At 65.8% G+C, this 21,429-nt stretch overlaps 1 protein-coding gene across 1 annotated transcript in view; it reads right to left on the bottom strand.

Moving 5' to 3' along the window:
• KIF1A (kinesin family member 1A) overlaps positions 1-21,429 on the bottom strand; it is an 83,766-nt gene that overhangs the window by 25,353 nt on the left and 36,984 nt on the right. Inside the window, 18 exon segments of the mRNA XM_032480709.1 lie at positions 117-285; positions 404-542; positions 1,582-1,667; positions 3,619-3,737; positions 9,455-9,715; positions 10,404-10,541; positions 11,924-12,102; positions 12,482-12,630; positions 13,397-13,490; positions 13,611-13,683; positions 13,762-13,942; positions 15,725-15,808; positions 16,029-16,135; positions 16,439-16,518; positions 18,600-18,675; positions 18,915-18,994; positions 19,866-19,999; positions 21,279-21,305. Of these exon segments, the coding sequence (XP_032336600.1) occupies positions 117-285; positions 404-542; positions 1,582-1,667; positions 3,619-3,737; positions 9,455-9,715; positions 10,404-10,541; positions 11,924-12,102; positions 12,482-12,630; positions 13,397-13,490; positions 13,611-13,683; positions 13,762-13,942; positions 15,725-15,808; positions 16,029-16,135; positions 16,439-16,518; positions 18,600-18,675; positions 18,915-18,994; positions 19,866-19,999; positions 21,279-21,305 (2,176 nt within the window).

The following is a 21,429-nucleotide window of genomic DNA, read 5'->3' on the forward strand; positions in this document are numbered from 1 at the left end:
CAGGTGCGGAGACCAGGGACGGGAACCCACGGCCACCAGGGGTCGCCAGGGTGCCCCCGCACGGCCTGCTCCTTGCCAAGGCCCACCCGCACAGCCCGGCCCGGGGAGAGGCTCACTTGAACTGGCAGAAGATGTCGGCATATTCAGCAGAAATGCTGGACGCCTGCAGGACAGTCACACGGAAGGTGAAGGTGGTGCCCAGGCTGAGATGGTCCAGGGTGGCGTCCAGGGGCCCGTCCAGGGCGGCTTTCTCCGGACTGTCCAGGAGGCCCTCCGGGGTTACGGCTGCTGGGAGCCAAAACCAGAGGGGCATGAGCCCGGGCTCAGGGCTGGTTGGCACCACGTGTGCCTCCAGGCCAGGAGGCGTCACCCCGGAGCCCGTCGGGCAGCGGCGGTGACCCACCCGAGCACGTGTTGTTGTTGACCTCGTCGGCCGAGGGCCCCAAGTCTGCGCCCTGGCCCTGGCCTTCCACGATCCGCAGCTCCTCCTGGGAGGTCCCGGAGCGCGACATCCCCACCACGGGGCAGGACTCGGACTGGAACTGCAGACGGGGAACCAGAGTCAGATGGAGCCAGCTGGATGTGGCCAACACAGCCCCACTGAGGACCCCAGAGCCTTGCCCCTGGCCCGCCCCTGCCGCGGACAGGCACCCGCCTCCCTGGGCCTCGTTTCTTGTGTGTCATGGCTTGTGTTAGTCTGCAAAGCAGGAAAGGAGGCTGGGAAATGGTCTCTGGCCTTCAGTTCTGCCCCCTCACCCCAGCCAGGACTGCCCGCTCCCCTGAGCTCCCTGGTCAGGGACCCCGCCACCAGGTGCCCACACAGCCTCCTGCTGCCCCCTCCGTGCACCCCAGCACTGACGACCCCTCCAAGAGAGTCGGTGTTGGGGAGCTCTGGGCTCAGGGCTGCAGGAGCACTGCGGTTCAGGGTGGGGGTCAGAGGGGGTCGGGTTAGTAAACAGTGTAAGGAGGAGAGAGGAGGAACCACCCAGTCTGGGGGCAGAGTGGGACCCTCCTCTGCCACCCTCTCGCCAGAGAGCAGAAAGGTACACCCTGGTGGAAGGCAGTGTCCCGTCAGGTGAGGACCAGAAGGGGCAGCACCTCGTCCTTCGGCACCAAAGCAGAGCCACCCCAGCACCTGCGGTGGGGACTGTGGAGGGGGGCCTGACTGGGGGCCTTCCTAGTTCTCACTGGGATGTCAGGGGTGGGGGGGTAAAGACAGTGGTGGAAACTTGGGGTCCTGGGGGAACCCCCAGGGGAGGGAGCCTGCGAGAAGGGGAACCAGAGGGGGAGGAGTCTCGGAGTCTGTTCCGGAAGCTTGTATTGCACCCCTGCTCTGTGCCCCTGCCTGGGCCAAGGGCCGGGTGGGGAGAGCAGGTATGAGACACGGAGACGCTGGAGGTGGGGAGATGGACCCGGTGGGTCAGAGCAGGTCAGACGTGGGGACAGGACACCGCGAGGCTCGGCTTGGGAAGGCAGGCGACAGCCCCGGGGGAGCCCGCGCCTGCGGCAGGCCCGGAGCGCCAGAGTTGGGCTGGAGGCCTGTCTTCCAGTGTCGATGGCTGAGCCACGCTCGCATGGTACCTTCTCAAAGTGCTGGTCATCAAAGGAAATTCTGGCAGTTCCCGACTGGCGGACACCGGAGCCATAATCAGGGGCCTCTTCATCAGCTGAAATGGAAACCAAGTGGGCAGTCAGGGCCTGGCTCATCCCCAGGGGGGAAGTGGGCGGTCGGGGCCTGGCTCGTCCCCAGGGGGGAGTGGGCGGTCGGGGCCTGGCTCGTCCCCAGGAGCAGTGGCAGAGCCAGGCAGAGCCACTGGGATGGGCGGAGCACACAGGAACCTCAACAGGCAGAGCCTGCCCACCAGGTCCTCCTGGTTACACCTGGGAATCACACCTGTCCCTCTGCCACCGTTGTCACCCATCTGGACACTCAGTGCCCAGCGCACTCTTAAACCTTCTTTGAACGTTCAATGTTCCCCTCTGTGCTTGGGACAGAACCCAAACCCTTCTCCTGCTGCCTAAGGACCCCCAGATCTGGCTTCTGACAGCCTCCCCGACCCCTGGCTCCAGCCACGCTGGCTGGATGCCACCCCAGGCGGCCTCAGACCTTAGCGGCTCCAGTGTTCCGTTCTGCAGCCTTGCAGGGACGCTAACGCCACTGTGCTCTCCGCCCTGGCCGCCCCAGGGCACGAAGCCCTGTCCCACCGCGGCCCAGGGAAGGGCCCAGTGCTGGGAGCCTAGACCAGCTGACCTTTGCCATGGTGGGCGCAGGGGCAGGTGTGGCTTCTGAAACCACTGAAGCAGGGATCAGTGGCTTTTTTAAGTTCCATCTCCTCCCCCATGGCCACTAGGCAGGAAGTGTCAGGTGTGGCCCAAACACCGCATAGACAGCAGGCGGTTTAGCAGCTTGGCCAGGGCGGCGCTGACAGGAGGGGCCGTGGAAGAGTCCGGGGAGGACAGAGCCCCTGGAGACCAGGGGCAGGGTCCCCCCGAGGAATGAGGGTGGCACTAGGCGTTCCCAGCGTCCCTGTCACCTGGCTCTTCTCTAGAGCCGCCCTCACTCCCCGTCCCAGCTGGGTCCCCAGGGGTCTCAGCACCACCTGACATGACTGGGAGTCACAGACAAGTGAGAATTTGGCACAGGGTCCTAAGGGTGGACTCCAAACCACCTGAAGTGGCCAGGCTACCCAGGCAGAGGGGGATCAGCTGGGGTGGCCCGAGACAGCCGTGGGAGTGCAGGCCACCCAGGCTGCTCACACCCCACGCCAGGCCTGTCTCGGCCACAGCTGCTCTGCAGCTGGCTCTCTCTGATCGTCCGCCCGTCCTCTCCCCGAGGTGCCCGGGCAGCCGAGCCCTGGAGAGGAAAGGGGGTCCCGAGGAGGCACCAGCCCGAGGCCTTCCAGCGAGCACCAGGCCCTCGGGCCCCGCGCTCCCGCGTGTGTTCTCTAATGGCCTCTCCACCTTCCTGACGGTAGGCGGCGTCAGAGGGAGCGCCATTTTCAGGGGAGCAAACCCAGGCTCAAAGATGCCCTGCAGCTACCAGCCTTGGGGCCCCAGCCAGGAGGTGGGGGTCCAGGAAGGTGACTGGGCAGTGAGGGGGTGTCTGCCTCTGCAGAGAAGGGCCTGTATCCCCCAGCCCAAAGTGGAGGCTGGATCCGCAGCTTCCGGGCAGACAGGCCAGCACCTGGGAGGCCCAGGGGTCTGAAGAGGGACAACGCTGGGGCTGCGGCGGGAGGAGCCGGGGCCCAGGGTGGGAAGCCGGCGTGCCCGTCCTGGGGCTGAGGGCAGCCGGAGAGGGCGACTCTGTGCCAGGCTGGGTCTCCAGGACTGCCTGGGCTACCTGATGGGGGAACTGGAACCAGAGTGGGTTCAGTCCGCCCTGGGCTCAGCCTGCACAGCCCTGGCCACCCCAGCTGATCAGGAAGAGTCCAGAAGACCAGAGCCAAGAGCCGGGCAACCGGGGTTTCTCCCGCAGGCCCCATCTGGGAATCATCAGCCTGGCGGCCATCCAGGAAGCCACGAAAAGACAGAGGAGTGGGGGCCTGGGTGAGGCTGGCTCCCCACCCAGGGGTCCCCACTGGTGAAGGGACAGAGCCAGCCATGGCTGCCCGCACGCACCTGAGATGGCCTGGACGGCCACGCGGAGGAAGCCCTTCACCTCGCCCTTCTCGCTGACGATGGCCACACGGTGCACCAGGGGCACGGGGTACAGCAGGTTGCTCAGGTACACGAAGGCCCTGGGGGGAAGCAGAGGCTGCGGTCAGGGCCACCCTCGCAGTTGCGGTGAGTGGCGGTGGCGGCAGCACGGCCCGGGCTCACGACACAACACTGCAGAGCAGAGCGAAGCGGGGTGGCCAGGGCAGCAAGCAGCCGGGCGGGCAGGCAGGCAGGGGCTGGGAGGGGAGGCGAGGGGAGTCCACAGCGGCAGAGGAGACAAGAGGAGGCGGGGGACAGAGGAGGAGGAAGGTGTGCACGGTGGGGGTGGAGAGGAAGTGGCGAGAGGGGCTGGGCTCAGCGAAGCTGGTGGTCTGAGCAGAGAACAGTGGAGGAGGGAGGTTTCAGCCTGCTTCAAGGAGGAGGACCTGGGACCTCAAGCTCGTGCTGATGCCCTGGCAGCCCCCCGCCTCCCGCCTGTTTCCCACTGGTGCCTGACGCTCTCAGATCCCAAGAGGGGCTTGGATGAAGGAATACAGCTCATGATTCTGAGCCCCTCCAAGAATACTGCAGGTGGGAGCTCCAAGGTGCCAGCTGAGACAGACGTCAGCCCCGCCCAGAGCCCAGGGGTTCGGCTGAACGGAGCCCTCAGGACACCCCAGACACCTTGGTGCTGCCAGGCGTACCCCCGACAGCTACCCAGAGCGCCCAGAACCCTCGCTCTCCCAGGCAGCTCAACTGTGTGCCCAGCCAGTGCCAGGACAGGCCCGGCAGAGGCCACGTCACCCTGCTGGTGTCTCTCTCCCTGAGCTGGCCACCATGTGGGAGTCACACATGTGGTCAGGAGGACACAGAGGACCCTGAAAGACCCTGTAACGCCCAGCCAGACAGGCAGGCTGACGCAAGCACAGCTCCCCGCCCATCAGGGTGCCTCCTGGCAGGGACGCCCTGGCACAGGAAGGACCCACCCACACGCCCTGCCTCCCACCCTGCCCTGCCTCGCCTCCAGCAGGGGTGACCTGCAGCTCCTCCTCTAGCCCAGGGGCCCAGACTTCCAGAGCTCCCAGGGGACTGGGGGAGGGGCACAGCCTGCCCAAGGGTGGGCAGGATTTGGACACGGGACAGTGGGAGGTGTTGGGGAGGAAGTGCAGAAGGTGGGGGTGAGGGAGGCCCAAGGCCTCAGCCAGGAAGGGGGGCTGCAGAGGTGAGAGCAGCAGTGAAGGGGGTGGGGGTGGGAGGGAAGGTTGACATCGGCTGCCCGGGGGGGGGGGCGCTGGTGTCGGGTGCACGACCAGCAGGGGTGGAGGGGAGCTGGGAGGATAGGAGGAGAGGTATGTCACCCCGGTCACCCCACCCTTCATGAGGCTGAGCCACCGGCACCACCCACAACCACGCTGAAGGGTCCCGTTCTGGACCCCTGGGGCAGAGGGACATGGGGAAGGGCTGCTCCTCGGGGCCCTGAGTCCAGGCCCCGGAGCTCCCTCTCAGGCAGGCTCCCTATCATTCCACCATCGCCCTCCCCGACAGAAGGTCAGAAACCTAAGTGCTGTCCTGGCTCCTGTCTCAAATCTACCAGCTCCACCTCAGAAGTCTCTGAAACCCTTCCAGCCAGCCCGTCCCCCCAGCCTGCCACCCTCTCGCTTTCCCCGGGCCCCCCACAGTAGCCAGAGGAAACAGAGATGCGGCCAGACCCCACCCCTGGATGCCATCCAGGCTCTGTGCAGAAGCATCCCGGCCCGTCTCCTGCCTTCTGGGCAGCCCCTCCCCAGGTCAAGACAGGCCCTGGTCAGGGGGAAGGGTGTGCTGCCTCCTGGGGCCTCCTGGGGCCAGAGGAAGCCCATCTTCCCCAGCACGGTGCCGGCTCCGAGGACGCCCCAGAGCCCCTCCTTCCGGGAAGTCTGGGAGCAGTGTTCGGCGGACAGTGCAGGCATCTCTGCCTGACAGGGGGTGGGGGGTTGGGGTGGGGCTACACTGCCTCCGACCACCCGCTGAGGAGAAGCCAGCCCTGGCCCTGGTCCCAGGAGGACCCTGAGGCCCAGAGAGCGGAAGCCCTCGCTGAGGCCCAGAGGGCACCCCGCAGGTGGGGACCGGCCAGGGCAGGCTGGTGGCCTCTGCCAGCACCCGCCTCACTATGGGCACAGCGGTGGCCTCCCCTAGCTGGCCACCTGGGGTCCTGGCCAAGGGCCTTTGACTGAAACCAGGGCTGGGAGGGGGGCTGCCACGAGTGAGTAAAGCCGCGAGCACACGGTCCCGATGGGGAAACGGGGCGGCCAGGACTCGGGGGGAGGGAACAGGCGTAGACCCTGCTCTGCCTCTCCCTGGAGGCCCGACCCCTTGTTCGGGCACCGCCCAGCCACCCCACCGCAGCTGGAAGGGCTCAGGGGCCCGGGCAGGACAGCCCCAAGCCGCAGGGGCCAGTCAGCGCCCTGACTCGAGCCCCGCCTCCCCCAGGCACTGCCCGCTGCGGAAAGCCCAGCGCCGGGTGGCAGAGAGGCACTGAGGAGGCTCCCAGGAGCCTGAGGCACAGGCACGGGGCCACAGCCTGCCCACCCCGCTCACACTCCGCGGGGGCCCCACAGGAGGGCAAGACACCTCTGGGTGTGGGCTGGGTGAGGGCGTGGGGCCGGGCACAAGGGTCCTCATTAGCACAGCCTCCCAGAAGGAAGGGTTAAGGGCTGTCCAGGGCCACCTGGCCAGGAGGGAAAGCCAGAATCAGGGCCCTCAAAGCCCCCTCCAGCCCAGGGCTGCCTTCCGGAAAGGCTCAGGGGCCAACCCCACGGGCTGGCTTTGAGCACCCAGAGTCCACTCACAGCACTAGGACCCCACTTCACAGAAGGAGACGTTCAGGAAGCCTCTGGGGGCTGGCAACAGAGCCCAGGCTGGGGTGCGACCTGCAGACTGGCTTCCTGGTAGATTTCAAAAGTGTGGACCCCACACTCCATGGCCCACCTGTTTAGTTAATGCAGCTCATTAATTAGGTAAATTGAATCTTTCAGGATTTCCTCAAGTCAGAGAGGAAAGAAAAGCCAGACGCTTGCATGGAGAACGGTGATGCCCAAGCTTAAACCGTTAGACAAGATGCAGCCTAGATGTGCCCCAAGAGGAGGGGCCCTGGCTGGAGGCTGAGGTCACAGAACAAAAGCCCCCCTGGAGCCCATGGCCACCTGCTCCAAGGGGCACCAAGTAGGCTCACAGATCAAATGCTCTGGGGCTGGATGCTCCCAGAAAGCAAAGGAGGACTTGCTGGGTCCTTGCCCAGTCCGCCTGGTGACAATGATGGCCGCATTCGGCCAGAAGGGACCTCTGGGGCCCAGCAGCCGCTGCCCCCATGGCAGTACCAGCCTCTAGGGCTGAGAGGGCTGGAAGACCCCACACATGGTGCGGAGTCCACCCCGACCAGCAGCACCGGGACACGAGGGGACGGGGCCCGTGGTATAGAGGTGTGCCTCCCCCCTCCAGATGCCCAGACAACCTGACATCAGCACCCACCACCCTGGGGGCAAGAACCGCCCCGCCCCCCCCAGAGTGCCCTCCGGCCACGGCACCCCGACCCGCACACAGAGTGGTGCACAGCCTCGCTGGCAACGCCTCACGCCCAGTGGCTCAGCTCACAGAATGCGCCCGGCTGGGAGCAGATGGCACAGAGCAGACACGACGGGTCAGTGCTTTTCCACCCGAGTCCTGGACCCTCCCCTTGGCAGTCACCAGTCCCCTTTCCCAGGCACCCTCCGTCCCAGACAGTCAGCCCCTCGCCCTCCTCTCTCTGCCCCTCCCCTGCCCACCCACCTCTGAAAGCGATGGTCCAGGCAGGGAGGATCATCGGGGAAACTGAGCCCCAGGCCCACTGCTTCTGCCTGGGTCAGCCCACCCCACCTCCCAACTCACCAGCACCCCAGACCAGAGGGAGAGGCCCCCTGGGAGCTGCCCCTGCACCTGCGTGAGGAGCCCTGGGTCAGGACACGGGAGGCCCCCGTGGGGGGCCTTGTCCATGGAGGTGAGCGCACCTTGAAGCAGGCTGAAACCCGCCGGAGAGACAGGAGGCGGCAGAGACGCAGCCAGGGCTGAGTGTGGCGGGAGGGGAGGAGGCAGCGCTAACCACGAGATTGGTGAGGTGCAGACGCATGCTGGGGCCAGGAAAGCCTTTCCGAAAGGGGACAAGAGTGGGCGCCCCAATTTCGCTCAAGCTTTGGAGAGAGAGAGCCAGCAGCTACCGAAGGATAAGAGGAAACCAAAGACGGGGTCCTTCTCAGGGCCTGGGCCTGCACAGCTGCTGCGCGGGAAAAGCCAATTCTTGCCAAACCAAAAGGATCAGGATGTTTCCAAATGAAGCCCCTCGCAGACGGCCCGCCGTGGCAGCCGGCCTCTCACTGACAGCTTTGGTTTGGTTTGGCTGTTTTGTAACACCCCAGATCCACAGAGAGGGGAAGTGTTGGAAGGACCCAGCTCTTTCCGGCCGAGACTGCGAGAGCCCACACCCGTTTCTCCCAGTGTCCTTGCTGCCCTGTGCCCTGTCCCCGCGCCTGCCTGACGCCCAGCGGCCCTGGCCCTCGCGGCCGGCCGGGCTTTCCCAGAGGCCTGCGTGGCGCCGGCCCTGGCGCTCGGCAGAGAGGGAAGCCCAGCCCCGGGGCGGCCTGGGGAGCGAGCCACATGGCTTTATCCCGCATACACTCAGAGAAGGCTAATCAAAACAAATCCGTGATGCGCCCGAGAGAGCCTGCTTCCCTCCAAGGGGAATCGGGGAGCTTTCACGCCTTCACCTGCACCCAAGGGCTCCAGTGCAACCCCGTTACTGGGGACCCGCCTTGGACTTCAGCTCGCAGTGCTGGTGCTCCAAGGCCCAGACTTCCGGAAACTTCCACTGGCCCAGCCCAAGGAAGCAACCTCAAACTCCAAAAAAGGCTGATGATAAAACTATCTTACACCCCAATGGATAAGGAAAACGTGTGGATTTGGTCGTTCCATGAGCTAGGTTTCTAGGTCTTTCCTTCACCTGTCTTGCTTCCATTTCATGGCATAAAACATGTGGAGGGGAGCGGTATTTGCCCCATCTGCCTGCCCCTGGGTCTGGGCTTCCCCAAGGCCCCTGCTCCACCCCTGACCTTGGCCTTTCTCATCTGCCCAGGAAACTTAACGGCTGGCTCCTCTCTGCAAAGCGCACTTCCCTTGAGAGCAGAGGGCCTCGTGTGCCCAACCAGCTTTGATGGCCTGGAGGTCAGGGGGGACGGACCGTCCTCACCTTTAGACAGGGATCGGCTCAGAGCAAGGCAGGTCCGCTTGGGCCCCAGGGATTCAGAGGGAGGCCCTGCCTTCTCTGCCCTCCCAGACGGCCTCCTCCAGCTCCTGCTCCTTTGCCCAGAGGGAGGGGAGCAGCACTGAGAGTAGCCAGGAGCCTTCATCTCTTTTGGAAAGCAGCAGAGGGAGGTCAGGCTGCCTCAGCTGGCGGTGGGCGTAAAGACGCACACCCCCATTCTTCCAAATGTGCCCCGAGGGCCCTGCACAGGGACCCTTCCCCAGGTTCCAGAGGCCTCTCTGCAAAAACAGTCCCACCTGCATGGAGCCAGGCCCCAGGGCACCCTGCTTCCTGCATCGCTGGGACCCGCCTCTCCCCTGCGGGGCACCCCCGGGGAGGCCAGGAGCCCTCGCGCTCCCTCGCACCCTCTGCCTGCCTCAGCCCGTGGGTCCGGGGAGCTGCCCCACACGCCGGGGTCACGCCCTGACGGCGGTCAAATCGTGCCCGCAGCAGTGCTCCTGTGCAAAAGAGCTGGTTCCTTCCCAGCATGCCGTCCTCGACCTCACCAACCTTCCTACTAAACTGAACAGGGGGGGCCGGTCGTAAAACGGGTCCCGGCCGTCGCACAGCACGTGCTCCGGAAAGACGTCGTCCTCCAGGTCCTCCTCCTCCTCCTCCTCCTCCTCCTCCTCCCCCACGCTCTGCTCCTCGGCAGGCTCGGTGGCGTCGGAGTCGGGGCTCGAGAAGGTGGGGGAGGGGGTGAGAGCAGCCATGCGCTCGCTCATGCATGTGTTGAGAAGAGGGTAGCTGTTGCAGCCAGAGAGGGCTGAACTGAGTTAGTGCGACAAGACAGAGAGAAGTTAACACCAGCTACTTGAGGGGCGGGTGGGGCGGGGTTGGGGGTCTCCTGTTTAAAACCCAAACCAAACACACGACCATCAAGAATGCTGCCTTAAAAGACAAGAGAACCAAAAGTGCACCTGTCCCCAGGCTTGGAGGCGCTGCACACTTGGTTGGTGTAACGCTCCGGAAGGTTCCGGAGAACACAGGCAGGTGTGATCCTGGCCAGGTGCGGGCGAGGCTGTGTGAGGGCCTCAGAACACGCCGCCCCGGGGCGCAGGGGCTGCGCGCAGGCCCCCGACTGGGAGGCCGGGGCAGCAGGCGTGGGCTCTAAGCTCTGGGACGACACGGCCCTGCCTCCCCACTCACATCCCTACTGGTGACCCAGAAGGTCTGACCAAGCCTGGCGTTCACACACGTGGACAGCTGTCACCTGACGGCCACGGCCCCGAAGCGGGTGTGGGTGGCAATGCTGAGACGCCCTCCCTGGTCAGGGCCCGCTGGTGTGTGGAGAGGAATGGCTGGGGGTCCTCAGACCCAGGAAGGAGCAGGGCGGGGAATCCAGGTGGAGAAGAGCATCTGGCCAGCTCCCTCCCGTGTCAGGGCCAGGGCCCAGCCCCCCTCACGGCCCCCACTGCCTTCTCTCTCTCTCTCATCCCAGGGAGGGAGGGAGGCCCACCTGCCCACCAGCCGGAACCAGGGGAAGCGGTCGTAGAAGGGGTCTCCGCCGGTCACTACATTGTCACAGTCCTCGATGACGCTGGAGGGCACCTCCGCCGCCCGGTCATACATCTCCCGCATCAGGTCCAGGCGCTGCCTGTGGGGCAGAGGTCAGAGTGGGCCCAGGCGGACCATCCTGGGGACAGCGGGCTCAGCTCAGCTCCAGCCGGAGTCCTGCCCAGGGCCACCCATGGCTCGAGCCGGTTTGCCAGAGAGATCCTCCGCGTCCTCGAAATCACCACACGTTCCTCTAAACTCCCACCAAGTGACAGCGGTGGGGCATCAGCAGTAAGAGGGCCGGGACCACAGGTGGGAGGGACGGGAAATCACGCTCGGAGCCCTGGAAGCTCCAGGAACGATGGGCAAGTTGATGACAGAAAACGAGATACTTTAGAAGGTATCACCCCCAGGAAACGGGCAGGTTGCGGGAGAAATGCAGCCGCCTGCCCCGAGGGCTCGGGTGTCACAGGAAGGACACAGGAGGGGCGATCATCCTCCCAGCACAGGACTGTGGCCCCCGGAGGCCGGGGAAGGGGCAGGCGGGCGTCCGTGTGCCTGAGCGTGGGGTGACCCACACAGGATGGAAGTGTCTGAGTGTCTGAGTGTGAGTGTATGAGCAGGACTGAGTGTATAAACGTGTGTGACTGCGTGTGCCTTCCATTTTCCTCTGAATCTCCTGATGTTCTGACATCTCTGGGGGCCTCGCTGGCTGCAGGAGGCCTCGCCCGGGCCAGCCCATCCGCGGGCAGGGGGCAGCCTGTGGGTGATCCCCCCCCCTACCTGCCTAAGCCACCCTAGGGGCAGGTAGCGGGCCACTCGGGGCAGCTCCCCACCCCCGCCCCAGAGCCTGCCAGCATTACTCTAACTGGCCCGTCCTCGCTGTCCACCCCGCCCTGCGTGCCCACAGAAATCTCACAGAGGCCTGGTGAGGCCCTCCCCGCACTCCTTTGCACCTGATGGCCCTGCACCTCCCCCGCGTGCGGACACACCTCTGGTTTCCAGGGCAACAGTAAACTTTTCTTTAGGGGCAACAGCCTTCACACATGAAGAGCCAGGCACACGTCACAGTGAGCGTGTGGGGACCTGGAGCAGCAGAGCTGTCGGACAGACACCTCACGGGATGCCTGGCTGTCCCCCCGCGCCCCAGCTCGCCGGCGGCAAGGCGGAGGAGCCCGGCCCCGTGCGCCCGCCCTGCGAGCTTGGCTGGCTGCTGCTGCCAAGGGGCTGCCCCGTCTCCCCGCTGGCCGCCCTCTTCCACTAAGTGCACTGCACGCCCCCGCTGCGCTGGCCGAGGGCGACACAGATTCTGTAACAAGGCTGGGTCCCTTCTACTTGTTTCTTCTGATTTCAAAAGAAATTGAAGCAGGAGAACAGCTGCTCAGACACGTGAGCCCGTCCTGCGCTCACCTCAGTTTCTAAGGCCTCGAGCCGGGCAGCAGCCCTGCTCCCACCGCCCACCCAGCTGCCCGCCCACCGCACCTGAGTTTCTCCAGCGTCCAGTAGTGGGTGGCCCCGTTCTTCTGGTCCTGGACCTCCACGGCCACAATGGTGCGGGGGAAGGGGCGAGTCTCTCGGTCTCTGGCAGCCTCTGGGGGCAGCAGGTCCGGGGGCAGGGGGGAGTATAGCGTGTCCGTGAGGAGGACAAACTGGAACTGGACCTGTGTCCGGGGAAGATGACCACACATCAGCCCCTTGGAGGGTGGGAGCCAGGCCCGGAAGGGCCTCCTTCCCAGCTCCTGGAGATCTGGCCACATGTCCCACAGCGGTTCTCTGGAGCCTTCCCACCAGCTGTGGCGAGGAAGCTCCGCCTGCTCCCAGGCCTGCCTGTGCCCACGTTGGTCAGTCCCTGGACCTCCCTCGAACCGCCCACCCTCCTGGGGTCCGGGTCAGGCAGGCCGCCCCACCCTCCCCCGGAAGCAGAGCAGCTGGGCACCGGGTCCCGGCCAGAAGCAGGACGGGTGGACGGCGACGCCCGCCTTCTGAGGCCACGGCGGCGGGGCCGGGGCAGGGGCCGGGTGGGGCGGGGCCGGGGCCCACCTTCTTCTTGAGCTCCACGCTGATGGCGTTGGCCTCCTTGAGGAAGATGGCGTTGCCCCACAGCAGGTCCCGCAGGGACGTGAACTGGTACCACTTCCACTTCCGGAAGGCCCACAGAGCCAGCTCACACTCCCGCTCCGTCCACTGGACTATGGGGAGAGGCACCCGTGGTCATCACGGAAATGCCGCCACCCCCACCGGGCTGGGGGCTTGGGGCTGGGTCCCCTGTTTCACACTAACAGTTCAGGGTGCTCAGGAAGGAAGTTGGCAGGAAGGCCTGCCTCAGGCCGTGGACCCCTGTGCCCCAAAGAGGCCGTCAGCTCCCACAGCATGAGTGGAGGGTCCCGAGAGTCAGGCTGGAGCTCAGCGAGGACTGGTGTTGGGGGGTGCGCAGCGCAGCGACAGCCGCTTGGCCACATGGGGACAACAGTGGAGGCAGGGGCAGGAGGGCAGGGGAGGGTGATGAGTCCAGACAAGGAGAGGCCGAGCTGGACCTGAGCCCACACCCGACTCCACCCGTCTGCCCTGCCTGAGGGCCATCCTCGGCCCCTAGCCGTCCGCGGTCAGCCGCCCCAGCAAATGCTCTGAAAAGGGGACCCGAGGTGAGGAGCAGAGACTGTCCTGGGAGAAGCACCAGCCCCCCTGAGGCAGGACACCGGAGAGTGGACACAGGACGCCTGCGTGGGAGCCCCCACAGAGCACCGCCCTCCTCATGCTCCAGGCCGCCCCACCAGTCTGCACGTGTACCACGTGTGCACCGCGTGTGCGTGCACGTACACAGACACTCTCCTGCTGCAGTACAGCCTCCCAAGTCCTGCCTCCCCGGGACAAGAAGGCCTCTCCCGAGGCACAGGCAGAAGTGCCAACCTCCAGGGGGTGCCTGCGGGCCGCCTCCTCACGGACAAGTTCCCTCACCTTCATCCTCTGGTTCCTCCTCCTCCTCGGTCACCTCCGGGTAGTACCTGGAGTCCATCTGCCTCTGCAGGGCCTCCAGCTTGCTCTCGTAGTCCTGGGCACAGAGGCCAGGGCTGAGGCTCCACGTGGAGACCGCCCGCCTAGCCCCCTCACTGGGCCTCGCCCCCGGCTTCCCGAGCCCCGTGGCAGGCGCTGGCCGCGGGGCTGCCCTCACCAGCCTCTGCTGCTCCAGCAGGTAGGTGGCCTCCTCGCGCTCCCGGCGGTACTGGTCCTCCAGCTCCTGGAGTCTGCAAGAGCGCGGGCGGTGAGCACGGGCGGGGACCAGCGCGGCGGGGGGGACCAGCGCGGCAGCGCCCCAGCCTCACCTCTGCTCCATCTCCTGCTTCATGTCGATGCCCTGCTTCTCGAGCAGCTCCCGCTGGGCGAAGGCCCAGTCCACGGGCTCGGCGGGCGTCTCGGCGCAGGGCGTGCGCTCACGCTCCTGCCGCGCCTGCTCGGGGTGGTTGAACCGGAACACGTGGCTCTTCCCCATGATGATGCGGTTTCCTGGGGATCGAGGGAGGCAAGGCCGGCACTGGTGGGCCTTTGGCCTTGGGTGGTCTCAGGGTGACGGGGGAGGAGGAGAGAAAGGGGAGGGCAGGCGCCTCCTCCAACTGGGGTCCCCGCATCGCCCACCCCAGGGAGGGCCCCCTAGCGTCGGGAGACGCCCCACCAGGTGCTCTGCTCTGTGTCACCTTCGTCCCCCAACAGGGCCTCCTCAGTCTCTCCCCAGGCCCACCCCTCGGCCCCGCCCCTTTCAGCGGCAGTGACTTTTGGGAAAGTCCTGGGGCTTCTCCCACGACCCCTCCTCTCCGAGGCCCACAGGGGCCACCCCCAGGCAGCCTGGCCTCCTGCTCCGGTGCCCTGGCCCTGAGCATGCCCCGCCACGAGGGCTGCTCTGGGACCCCTCATGCAGGGGCCTTCCCTTCCCATCTACCCCACTAACAGAAGCAGGTCAGGGGGTCCGCATGTCCGCAGGGCCAGGGTCCACCCTGCCTGCAGGACCCTCCAGGACACACGTGTCCCACAGGGGCAGTGCCTGCTGTCTCGGGACAGTCCTGCCTGTGCGGGTCTCTTTGGACAACCTGGCTTCCTTCCAACTTTCTCCAGGAACCGCAGCCCTGCCTTGGGGCCTGCAAAGCCAGTTCAGCCCCTCTGCCCACAAGAGCCCCAGGGTCTGCGGGCTGTGCCTCCCCCGGCCTCCCATAGCTCCTCCCACAGTCCCCCGGCTCGGCGTCCCCTCCCAGCCCCGGCCCTGCTCTGGGCCTGCAGGCACCAGGCCCCATCCTGAAACCCAAGAGGGAAGGACTACTCTCCGTGGCCCTGGCCCAGCTCAACCACACCCTGTCCTCGCACTAGCTGATGGAAGGACACCAGCCACGGGTGGCCACGTGTGCCAATGAGTCCGGGACGTGCGTGTGGTGTGTCTCTCCCCCGAAGCATCCCTAGGGACCTGAAAGGCAGGACCCTGAGTCCTGGAAGCTAAAAGCAAGGCCTTTTGGGGCAGCTGGGAAGGTCTGGACTTCAGGTCGCTGGGTGTCACCTCCCAGGCCTCCCGTCCCCTCTGCACCCCTAGCTGGGGCAGAGGAAGTGGGGCTCCCTCATTCTTAGCAAGAGGTCACCCCTGCCAAAGGTGACGTGACGGTCAGTTTTGTGAGTTAGCTTGGCCAGACTGCAGAGCCCAGCGGTGCAGACACCAATGTCGAAGCTGCGAGGGGGTGTCTGTGGCTGGGGTGGCATCTAGAATTGTGTGACCTCAAGAAAGGAGACTGCCCACCATGGCGTGGGCAGGCCTCATCCCATCAGCTGAAAGGCCTTCAGAGCAAACCTGAGGCTTCCCTGAGGACAAAGTCCCTCATGGATTTCAGACTTGCCCGTCCAGTCCCCACGGTCTCATGGGCCAATTCCATGAAATAAACTTCTTGATAGATGGATAGCCAGGTGGACAAACAGACTGTACCTCCACGTGTGTCTTACAGCGCGGGGCTGGCATCTGGGGGCAGGTGCAGCCCACCCCTTCGCTGGCTGCCCTGCCTCAGCCCCTCCTGCGTTCTGCCGCGCGCCTGGCACATGGGGGCTTCCCGGACGGGCCCCTGCCCTGGAACCCCACCTCAGCCTGCCCACAGCGCCAACTCAGTGCCACAGTGAGTGGCCTTCTCCCCCAGCCCGTGGGGCCGCCCAGTGGCTGGGGGGGGTATGGGGCATCACATGGGCTGGCCAGGGGCCTGCAGCCCCTCTCAGAAAGCCCCACAGCCCAGCAGCAGGAGGGCCCCCCCGCCCCTGCCATACCTGACCGCAGGACACTGGGCTCCGTGACTTTCTTGCCGTTGACGTAGGTGTCCGCCCCCTCACAGGGCTCCAGGGTCACCACAGCTGCAGGACAGGATGGGGGGACGGGGGGACAGCGGGGGACAGATGGGGGACAGACGGGGGACAGAGGGGGAACAGAAGGGGGACAGACGGGGGACAGAGTGGGGCCGTGAGGGGCTGTCATCCTGGCCATGCACCCCAAGCAGCAAGCCCCGCTTGGGCCTGACAGCCAGCAGTGCGGGGTGGGGGGTGGCTGGCAGCAGGGGCCGAAGGGTGGCCATACCTTCACTGCCCCCTCGGGAGTCGCTCCGGAAGACACAGTGCTCCTCCTTGATGAAGTGCCCGCTCAGCACGATGTCCTGTCTCTTCTCCGCGTCCTCCCGGCCCACTCTGTGTGAGTGCAGTGGGTCGTTAGCACTGGCCGGACCCAGCGCACCCACGACACACACACCTGCCCGCTCGGTCTCCCTGCAGCCTCCAGGGATGCCCAGCTCTTACAGGAAACGCCCAGAGTGCCCATGAGTGGGTTTACAGGGCGCACCCCCAAATGCAGCCCAGCCTGGGGGAGCCACACCCCCCAGCGTGGCCTGCAGCATCACACTGGTGACAAGCCAGGTGGGCAGCAACGTTCCAGCAGGTCCCCAGGCCCCTCAGTGCAGAAGCCTCCCCCCCACAGTGCCCCGCCGCCCCCACCTGGTGACACCATCCTTAATGTAGTAGAGGAGGCACTCGGACATCAGTGGGTCCTCGTTCAGGTTGACAAGATGTGGTGTCTGGGGAGACAAGAGGGTCACCTCTCTTGGGGGCGAGCAGGAGCCCAGACTTGCAGCCTGCTGGCCTCTCTCTTCCCTGGCCCCAGACCACCACCAGCCCCAGGCCTGGCCTCACAGGGCGTAGTGTCCTCCCAGCCTGGCAGAGAGGACAGGAGATGTGAAGGAAAAGAATCCCTGAGCCTTGAGGGACAGTGACTGGGTGCCACTTGAGGGAGCTGGGCTTCAGGAGGGGCTGGGGTCTGAGCTTTGAGCTCTTGGTGGGGGTTGCTCGGAGGCTGTGGCAGTCACTTGGATGTGCAAGGCACAGGCTGGGCCCTATGGGGTCTGGGCCTGGTCCTCCAGCTAAAACAGGGCTCCAAGACCTCATTCCAACTGCGGCACCCAGGAGATGAGGGTGGTGATCAGGACGCTGGCCAGGGAGGGCTCAGGCCCTGGGGCCTGGGAGCAGAGAGGCTGAGAGAGAAGTCCTCCTGAACCACCCAGGTCAGACCCCCCAGGCCTCCCCTGACCACGAGTCTACCAATGCATGACCCTAAGGTCAAGGTGACCACCTCCTGCCAGCTGCCCTGTCTGAGCACTGCTCTCAGCTCCCTGCCCCATGCTGTGCCCAGGGCAGCCACTGCAGCCTCCTCCCCCTGGGCCTGGGACCCTCACCTTTTCACTTCCTCCACTGCTCTCACCCAGGGGTCTACGGGCCCCCAACATTTCCTGAGCTCAGGGCCACTGCCCCACACCCGGTCCCTAGCAAGGGTTCTGCGATGTAGCGGAGGCTGGGACAGCTTCCTCAGTTTCCCACCTGGCATCCTGGGGCAAGCTGCCCCCACCCAGAGCTACAAACCCCACCATGCCCCTCCAACATCCCTGTGCAGGGCTGTGGCGATCTGGTCATCAGACACAGGACAAACCATCCCCAGCTGCCCCTTCCCCCAAGCAGGAAGGGTGTCCAGGCTGCGCTTGCCCAGTGGGGCCGATCAGGGCACCCAGCTGGCCCACACATTTCTCCTGAGTCCTGGGAACCCCACTGTTCTCCAGAGAAGGCGGCCAAGTGGTCCCTGGGGTTGTCCTCCTGCTCTCAAGCAGTGTCCAGACCCGGAGCAACCAGCAAATCCCTCTGCCACCAATGAAGCCAGAGGACAGCACCGCCAGGGTCCTGATGGCACCTGCAGCTCAGCTCTGCACACACCCGGCCCAACAACAACACAGCAGCTTAGGGACAATGTATTCCCAACAAAACCCAAAGGCCCATCCAGAGGGTGTGCAATAGCACGCCGCCGGGGGCCCACCTGCTCCCACCCCGCCGCAGCCCTCCCCACCGCCTCTGGGCCTCAGCACATGCTGCTCCCTGGCCGGGAACGCAAGGTGCAGAAGGAGCCCGAGGAGCCTGTCCCGCCGCAGGGGGCAGCCACCCTGGCTGACGGGCCCAGCGCACAGCTGCCCTGCGCTCCTCTTCCCTCAGGGCCCCAGTGGTACAGCGTGGGCTCCACGTGCCGCCAGCTTCAGGGACCGGCAAACACAGGAACCCTCTGCCGGGTGAAAAGCCAGCCAAGCGCTTCCTCAACCAACAAGGCAGCAGGGGCAGGGCCTGGAGAGTCTGTGCTGAGGTCAGAGCAGACCGCCACCACCTCCCAGAAGGCTTCCCAGCTTGAAGCTCGGCTCTTAGGGCTCCAGGGTCTTTCGGGTGAGGGGGTGGGTCTGGGTCCAGGACCACAGAGACTTCCTCCCTAATGCTTGCCTCATCTGAGCTCCTGAATGGGGTGCTGTGGGGCGCTCTGCTCCATCTGAGAGCCAGGCTGTGGGCAAGCCAGGCCTTGGTGGGAGAAGAGGGGTCCCGGCAGGGACAAACAGATCCCGCTTTAGCTAACCTCACAGCCCGTGTCTAGCCAGGCCCGGCCCACGAGTGATGCAGGCTGGAGGTGGGGGAAGGAATGGCTGTAGGGCGAGTGTGGCCAGTGCCTGGACCTGACCCCCTGCTCCCAGGAGGAACCACCGCCCCCCCAGAGGAGCTGACATCCCACGAAGGGCCGCAGGTCCCCCAGCCCTGTCTACATCGGGGCAGCCCCAGGGAATGGGCAGGCTCCTACCTTCTTGGGGGAGAACACCCCCAAGGTGCCGCCGTCCTCTCTCATGGCCACGCCCATCTCGGCCAGCAGCGCCTCCCTGGGGGACAGAGCAGGGCTTAGCGCCCAGCAGGGCTTCACCTGGGCAGTGAGCTAAAGTCCTGCCTGGAGGGACTGGTCACCTGATCAGGGATCAGGTCAGTGGGGCCACTGGTGACGGGGCGAGGTCACTGGATGACAGGTGGCAGCTGTGTCCTGTGCTAGACAGGGCCACCCCTGGGTGCAGGCACCCTTGGCTGGGGCACCGGGCTGCTGCTGGTCCCCATCCCCAGTGCCCACCTCTCCATCCGAATGGCTTCCGTCCGCCGCAGCTTCTCCTCCCAGGTCTCGTTGAGCTCAGCTATGATCTTCTCCGTCTCCTGGTGGGGTGAGACAGAGCAGAGTGAGGCCATGGCTGGGGGCAGGCCGTAGGCAGAGGCCTGGGTGCCAGGAAAAGGGGAGAGGAGTAGCCGGGTGTGTGGGGCCCGACAGCCCGACCTCCAGGTCCGCCAGGCAGCATGGAGTCTGAAAGGTCAAGGTGAAGGGCTGAGGGGTAGCAGGTACAAAGGACGTGTGTCTCTCCTGTGGACACACCCAGAGAACAGAGAAAGAGGTGGAATAAACCTGGAGGGAGGAACAAACACGTGGAGACGCGGAGACGCTGCTTCTGAGGCACGGAGTCCCTGCGCCGCGGCTCTCCCCTCTTCCTTCCCAGCCCCACTCAGGTGAGACCCACACCCCCGGTGGCCCCCCACGCCTCAGGGAGCCCCTGTGCCCAGGTGGGACCCCACAGCACGCTGGGCCCTGTGCTCCCGGGTGACCTCACACCCCATCCCCACACCAGCCTGCGTCCGTCCCCTGAGCCCTGGTCTCTCCGTCCCTCAGTCTCCAGGATCTGGGCTCACCCTCCACCCCTCACACCCAGCACCCAACAGCCGTTTGCAGAAGAAACCTGGCAACCAAACACCCACAACCAGCCCACCCGGCCGGACCGGGTGGGGAGTACCGGAGAGCAGGTGTAACCACGGGGACCAGGAGGAGGCGCAGAGGCCCGGAGACCCCCACACGCCCTGTGAGCAGGCAGGGGCCCCGGCGCTGGACCGAGAGTGCTGGTCACGTGGACGGGACGCCGGGGCTCAGACGCACTCTGCACCCACCCGCACGGCCCACTGCTGCCTGCCTCAGTGCCGCCGGGCAGGAGGAGGGGCCTCGGCCTGGGCGCCCGCCCCTCCGAGCCCAGCCCAGCCTCACCTTCAGCCTTTCGATGGCCTCCTCACTGCCCGGGGCAAACAAGATGCGCTCGTGCAGGCTGGTCACGGAGGCAGCGCGGCTGGACAGGGCCGACAGCGAGGACGAGGGGCTCACGCCCACCAGGGCGTTGGTCACTGTGGAGAGATTGTCAGGGGCTTGACTCAACTCCGCCCCGCCACGGTTACGGTTATTGTTCTCAAGGTCGGACACGTCTACGGAGGAAGGGAAGAAGAGGGGAGGCGGGCAGACAGACAGGAGGAGAGAAAAAAAAGACTAAGTTGGGAAAAAGCAAAGGTGGGTGAAGAGAAGGCAGCAAGCAGGAGCCACGGCGAGCTGGGGGCCAGACCAGCGCATGCAAGGCCCTTCTGCTCCCCCTGGGGGGCCCCAGAGTCCTCTCCGCCCTCCTAGCCGGGGCCCTGCTTCCCCTGCACCCGCGCCAAGCCCGCAGCCACCTCCCAGCCCCTGCATCTGAGCTGCGTGGGCCCAAGGGCTCCACCAGCCTCCTGCCCTCCCTGCCCTCCTGCCTCCTCCTGGCACCGCCGGCGGCCCCCCTGCACCCAGGCCCTGACGCTCGTCCTCGTCCTGGCTGCCACCCCTCGCGCCCACCACCCACCCAGCTCACCATGCACCCCGAGCTGTGGAGGCTGGGCTGTGCTGACCATCCAACCCCTCTGGGATCCCGAGAGGAGCCCCCCTGCCTCCACCTCAAGGAGCTGCTCTGGGCCCAGAGACCCCCCCCCCACCTCACCCCGGGCTCCCTGCCCCCAAGGCCTGGGAGTTGGGGCTGCAGCACCCCCTGGTGGGGGAGGTCCCAGGCCCCTCCTGGCAGAAGCAGACACACCGCAGAGCAGCAGCAAGTGCAGGACAGCACAGGGCGGGGGGTGGGGACCGAGCCACCCTGCAGCCCGGGGCAGGAAGCCAGCCTAAGGCCAGCGGGCACACAGGCTGGGTGGGTCTGGCAGCATTCGGACTCCTGGCATTTCCAAGGGGAGGGGGCCTTGGGGTGCCTGGGGCCAGAGGGGTCCAGAACCAGGAGCCGGGACAGACCCAGCCCTCTGAGGGCCCTCCAAGCTGTCCCAGCCTCTGTGCTGATACGAGGAGCTTCCCAGGCCTCTAGGAGCACAGAGGGTCAGAGAGACTGGTCTCAGCCACGCTTGGTCTGAGAGGCCTTGGCTGCTCTGTGCCTCAGTTTCCCATACAGACACTGTGCGGAGGGGAGTGAACCGGGAACACGGGCTTGCGAGGCGCTGTGACCCTGTGTCTACCAGGGGCGCCGTGAGCGAAGGGGCCCTTGCCCACCAGCCCCAAAGAGGGGAAGGCAGGAGAGCAGCTGTACCCCCACCCCCGTGCTGCCCTACACCCCGCGGGCCAGGCGAAGCAGGGATGCGCAGAGAGCAGCAGGGGGATACACACATTTGGGTCCTCCGGGCACAGTGTTGGCTAAGGGGAGGGAAGCGTGGGGGAGAGACAGAAACAGAAGAACAGGTTTGTCTCCAGGGCGCCCGCTGCGGCAGGCAGGGCGGCGGTGGTCTTTGGCAGGACACAGGACCGCCAAATCCTGGCA

This window comes from Camelus ferus, chromosome 5 (genome assembly GCF_009834535.1).
Source record: "Camelus ferus isolate YT-003-E chromosome 5, BCGSAC_Cfer_1.0, whole genome shotgun sequence".
NCBI classification, from domain to species: Eukaryota; Metazoa; Chordata; class Mammalia; order Artiodactyla; family Camelidae; genus Camelus; species Camelus ferus.